A 5,424-nucleotide genomic window follows, 5' to 3' on the forward strand; every position below is an offset into this window, starting at 1 on the left:
GAACAAAACACATTCCTTCTGTCCTTGTGATACACATGCCCTAGCTGGATGTTAAAGTAGAGCAAATAATCTTACCAAGCTACAAGATTTTCTAAAGATGTCCCATTACCTCAGGTTCCCTGCAGACAAACGGACCAACCGCATGGTCCAAGATGACTTCCAGCTTGCAGATCAGAGGCCCGTTCCTTTTGGAGAATTCACACCAAAAAGCCCTCTCCTCCTGGAGTCCAGGAGTTTTATTTTACCTGTGTCTCCACCCACTTTTACCTGACTCCCTCCACCCCCTTGACCTGGACCACACAGGTCACACAGGTGGACCCTGGGACACCCAGGTGCATCCTGGGGCATACAGGTGCCTCCTGGGAGCCATCCTGGAAGGCATTCTGGGAAATCTAACACCAAATCCCTCCATGGACTTTGCTAGCACGGTCATTAGTATAACTATGGCTGTGAAGTAGCAGGCCGTTGAGACTGGCTTCCTGCTACCTGGAAAGGAAAAAAACCTCACACTTTTGAAATACAGAGATGGGGGAAACAGGGAGGAGCAGTCTGCTATGGCCTGCCAACCTCCCTCCAGGAGACAAAACATTTCGTCACAGTTATGCATAACCTCACTTCCTGATATTTTGGCTCTGCCTCCTGAGGCAGCCATTTTATGGTTGGCTCCACCTCCTGGGGCCGCCATTTTGATTGTGCCCACCACTCTGTGTCAGAAATCCAAAGGTACCTGCATACTTGAAAAGGGTGAAGACCAATGTTCCCTCTAAGCTGTGGGCTCTTGTGAGCAAAAATTCTACTTTGTGAGCTACTGGTATTAAAGTTGCAAGCAAGCAATTTGGCTGCTGCATCAGTTAGTTTGCTCTGGAGCCATCCCTCCTGAGCTAAGATCAAAATGTGTGAGCTGGAGGCTAAAAAACTGTGGGCTAGCTCACACTAACTCAGCTTAGTGGGAACACTGGTGAAGACCCCGTTCTAGGACCTAAGTTTAAATCCCAGTTCAGCCATGAAACTCACTGGGTGACCTTTAGCAAGTCACCCACTCTCAGCCTAACCTATCTGATAAGAATGTTTTGAGGATAATATCAGGGAGGCAGGTAGGGAGAAATGCATATTGCCCCAAGCTCCTTGGAGAAAGAGTGGAATGAAACTGTAGACAAATGGCGTAAACTCAAATAAACATGCCTTCCTCATGTCAACAAACATGGCAGCCATTCTCATTATCATGTAATTGCCACGTTTAGCAGTACCAGGTGGCCCTCTGTGGCAAGCAACCTCCTGCCCAAGACTCTGAGCAAGTCATAAGGGAGATGGGTCCAGTTTCCTTTCCTTTAGATGCCAGGCCAAAACATTTCTCTTAGGTTTTTAACTGAGGGGTTTTGTCATCCCTCTCTCTGTTTTATGGTCAGCTGTGGGGCCTAAGGGCTGTTTGATCAGTATTAATTTTTTGTCACCAAGGTGCAACTGACTTATAGCGACTCCGTGGGGTTTTCAAGGCAAGAGCCGTTCAGAAGTAGATTGCCATTGCCTGCCTCTGTGTCATATTCCTGGTGATCTCCCATCCAATTACTAACCAGGACCGACCCTGCTTAGCTATAGAGATCTGCTGAGATCAGACTTTCGTTTAGACCACACAAAAAGGAAGAAATTACAAGTGAAGTCCTCTGGAAAACATAAACAAACTGATAACATGCATAAATAGATGTGTGTATACGATTTTCATGAGAAAAATACAAAATCCGAGATGAAATCTGTGACAATGTCAAGCTCAATTTAAATAGACATATGTAATCTTCATATCTGTATACCTCCTATGTGTATTTAAATTGAGCTGGACATTGTCTCGTATTACATATTGCACTGTTATCTTGGATTTTGTATTTTTTCTCATGAAAATCATATACACACGTATATTTATGCATGTTATCAGTTTGTTTATGTTTTCCAGAGGTCTTAACTTGTTCTGTACTGGGACCTCTCCCACACACACCCTTCGTTCTTTGTTAAGCGTTGAGACCCCTTCATTCTTTGCGTTTCCATGCCCCGGCTTGCTTTCCTTGGCTTGGATTGTTTTATGGATGTGTTTTAATTAGCATGTGTGGTTTTAATCATCTGTTTGCTTGGTTTTGTTGTTGGGGAGTTGGCTTGAACAGGTCCAGAGAGGCAGGGTGCATGTTTTCTAAAGAAATAAAATTTCACATTCTTAATCCTGGCTTATACAGTTGCCATTGAAAATAAAACATGACAAGAGTGCCAATAATGGGAGGGGAAGGCCTCAGGGCTATTTTTGGGCAGGAACGCACAGGAACGGAGTTCCGGCTGGCTCCCAAGTTGGCCATGCCCAGCAGGAACTCATTAGCATAATAGGCCACACCCAACAGCAGAAACTCATTAGGATTGGCTACATTAGGGGTGTGTGGCCTAACATGCAAAGGAGTTTCTGCTACCAAAAAAGGCCCTGGGTTTTGACCACAAACAAGGTCAACAGAATAACAAGCAAAAGGTGGGTGTGGCTGGATAACCATACTTCTGGCAACGTGGGGGTGCAGCCTAATATGCTAATGAGCTATGCGGTCAGGGGTGTGGCTGGATATGCTAATCAGTTTCTGTTGTTGGGTGTGGCCTATTATGCTAATGAGTTCCTGCTGGGCTTTTTCTACAAAAAAAGCCCTGGAAGGCCTGATATGGCCCACAGATAGTGATGAATGGATATCACACTCAAGTTGCCAACCTCCGGGCAGGGTCTGCAGTTCTCCTGGAATTACAACTCATCTCCAGACTGCAGTGATCAGCTCCCCTGGAGAAAATGGCGAGTTTGCAGGGTGGACCCTACGGTATCACATGCCTGCTGAGCACCCCCCCCCCCCGAACTCTACCCTCCATACACTCCACCTCCAAATCTCCAGGAATTTCCCAAAGTAGAGTTGGCAACCCTAGCAAAGAAAGACATTAACACATGAAAGTTTGGGCAGGGAGCTGCTAAGGTTACATGGCCTAGGAATCTCGTTCCTTTCTTGTGAGGTAGAGAGGATGATTGCTGAAGTCTGTACTGTGGAATGCTAAGACCCTACGGTATCACATGCCTGCTGAGCCCCCCCCCCCCCGAACTCTACCCTCCATACACTCCACCTCCAAATCTCCAGGAATTTCCCAAAGTAGAGTTGGCAACCCTAGCAAAGAAAGACATTAACACATGAAAGTTTGGGCAGGGAGCTGCTAAGGTTACATGGCCTAGGAATCTCGTTCCTTTCTTGTGAGGTAGAGAGGATGATTGCTGAAGTCTGTACTGTGGAATGCTAACATAACACAGAGAGAGAAGACCGGGATGACAAGAAGAAGAAGAAGAAGAGATTGGATTTATACCCCGCCCTTCACTACCCAAAGGTGTCTCAGGGCGGCTTACAAACTCCTCTCCCTTCCCCTCCCCACAACAGACACCCTGTGAGGTGGGTGAGGCTGAGAGAACTCTGATACAAACTGCTCTTTTTCAAGGACAGCTGTGCCAGAGCTTGTGACTGGCCCAAGGTCACATCAGCAGGTGCAAGTGGAGGAGTGGGGAATCAAACCCGGTTCTCCCAGATTAGAGTCCGCACACTTAACCACTACACCAAACTGGCAGGCGAGATCGGTGTAATGGGGACTGTTGTCCGTCCTCATAGCACAGTGGAAGAGAACAGAGAACTGTTCTTGGGTCCATTACTGGAAGGATGGATTGTCCGTGCCACCCTCTCCGTTCTTAGGGCCTGCCTTCTGTTTCTGGATTCAGTGATGGACAGGGCAAGCCAGCTCCGATCTTCTCCTGGGTCGGCTCCAGTATGTGGGGGGCTTGTCAGTGTCAAATGAGACGTGACAGAAGGAAGCTACATGGATTTATTCGAGTGTCTTGCTAATTCACAGGTAAAGAAGGGTTTTTTAATAGAAAACAGTGTGTTGGTGAGGAGAACTGAAGACTTCCCTGACTTTCCCTTGACAGGACTCTGTTGTTCAAAGCACTGCGCTAAAACTGCCCTGTTCCCAACATTTGACAGCAAATAATATGGGCCTGCTATATTTTGGATTTTAGTTTGGATTGTTTTAAGCAGATTCTTTTGTATTGTTTACAATGAGTTGCAAGGCCAATTGTGGGGCTATCCTAGGGGAAGGGGCAGTCTTTTGCTAGATCAAGGCAGCTTAACAATGGGTCAAAAAACACAGGCGTGTGTAAAATTTAAAAAACAAACAAGTTGAGACACAGTATCAAGGTCAACAGATTTTTCATGTCTTGAATTTTTATTGACTTTTGGATCACCTTCCTCATCCAAGTCTACTGTCCCTCATTGTAATGCTTGCGTCAAAAAAGTCTGATTTTAGACGGCTCCCTGATGGAAGCACTCCTAATACACTTCAAGCAGAGTCTTTCCCATGGACACCAGAGAACTTTCTCATATCCCATTATGCAGACCCAAAGGCCCCATTAGATCCACTGCTCATCCTACAGAGATCTTTCCAGGACCCTTCAGGAAGGAGCGGTGGGGGCAGGTCCTGGCCCTCTCCGCTAAGCCATTTATGGACTCCGCTGGCTACTGTGTCGAAAAAATCCCTGTAGGTCCTGCAGGGTTACATGTGGCTGGAGCGGCCATGTTTGTTCGTCGTGGTACAACAGAGAGTCAGAGCTGCCCGGGCTCTGTGGTTCTGGAGACAGGTCCTCCGAGGAATCGCATCTCCCCGTTTCTGTGGGGGAGGCATTCAAAAACCAGTCATGCCCGCGAGGGATCCAGAGCGGGGCCCTGTCTGATGGTCTTGAGAGGACATCTGGCTCTCTGCGGTTCCTGGTTGGCTCAATCCATAGACTCCCCCCCTGCCTCCACACTGATGGCACACCCCTGGCTCCTGGAGGCAGGGAGCCACGGAAAAGGCACACACAAAGAATACCCGAAATCACGATGAACAGGCCTGCTGCAAAAGCCAGGCTGGCCATGATCAACAAGCAAGTTCCACACTCGTTCAGTGTGGGGGCAGCTGCAGGCGGAGGCATCCTGGCACCCGAAGGGGGTGCCGAGGTTGAAATCGTGGCAAGCAGGCGGTAAGAAGTCGGGTTGTCTCAGAGCCACATCTGGACACAATACAACATGCGCTCATCAGAAAGAAGGTGGGCTGTGGGGGAAAAGGGGAGGCGTCCATCAGTGAAGCATTGCCTTGTGCTCATACTCATAGCCAACAGCAGGAACTCATTAGCATATTAGGCCACACCCATGACATCACAGCTCATTAGCATATTAGGCCACACCCCCGTGTTACCAGAAGTGCAGTCATCCAGCCAAACCCACCCTTTGGTTCTTATTCTGTTTACCTTGTTTGTTGTCAAAACCCAGGGCTTTTTTGTAGCAGGAACTCCTTTGCATGTTAGGCCACACGCCCCTAATGTAGCCAGTCCTAATGAGTTTCTGC

At 47.8% G+C, this 5,424-nt stretch overlaps 1 protein-coding gene across 1 annotated transcript in view; it reads right to left on the minus strand.

Annotated features, from left to right (window-relative positions):
- Positions 1–4,993: 4,993 nt before the first annotated feature.
- Positions 4,994–5,424, minus strand: part of LOC107117625 (serine/threonine-protein kinase NLK2-like) — a 17,036-nt gene continuing 16,605 nt past the window's right edge. The window contains exon 10 of the mRNA XM_015419775.1: positions 4,994–5,130. Within this exon, the coding sequence (XP_015275261.1) occupies positions 5,078–5,130 (53 nt within the window). The 3' untranslated portion in view covers positions 4,994–5,077. The remainder of the gene's footprint in view (positions 5,131–5,424) is intronic.

This window comes from Gekko japonicus, unplaced genomic scaffold (genome assembly GCF_001447785.1).
Source record: "Gekko japonicus isolate JY-2015 unplaced genomic scaffold, Gekko_japonicus_V1.1 scaffold2049, whole genome shotgun sequence".
NCBI lineage: Eukaryota > Metazoa > Chordata > Lepidosauria > Squamata > Gekkonidae > Gekko > Gekko japonicus.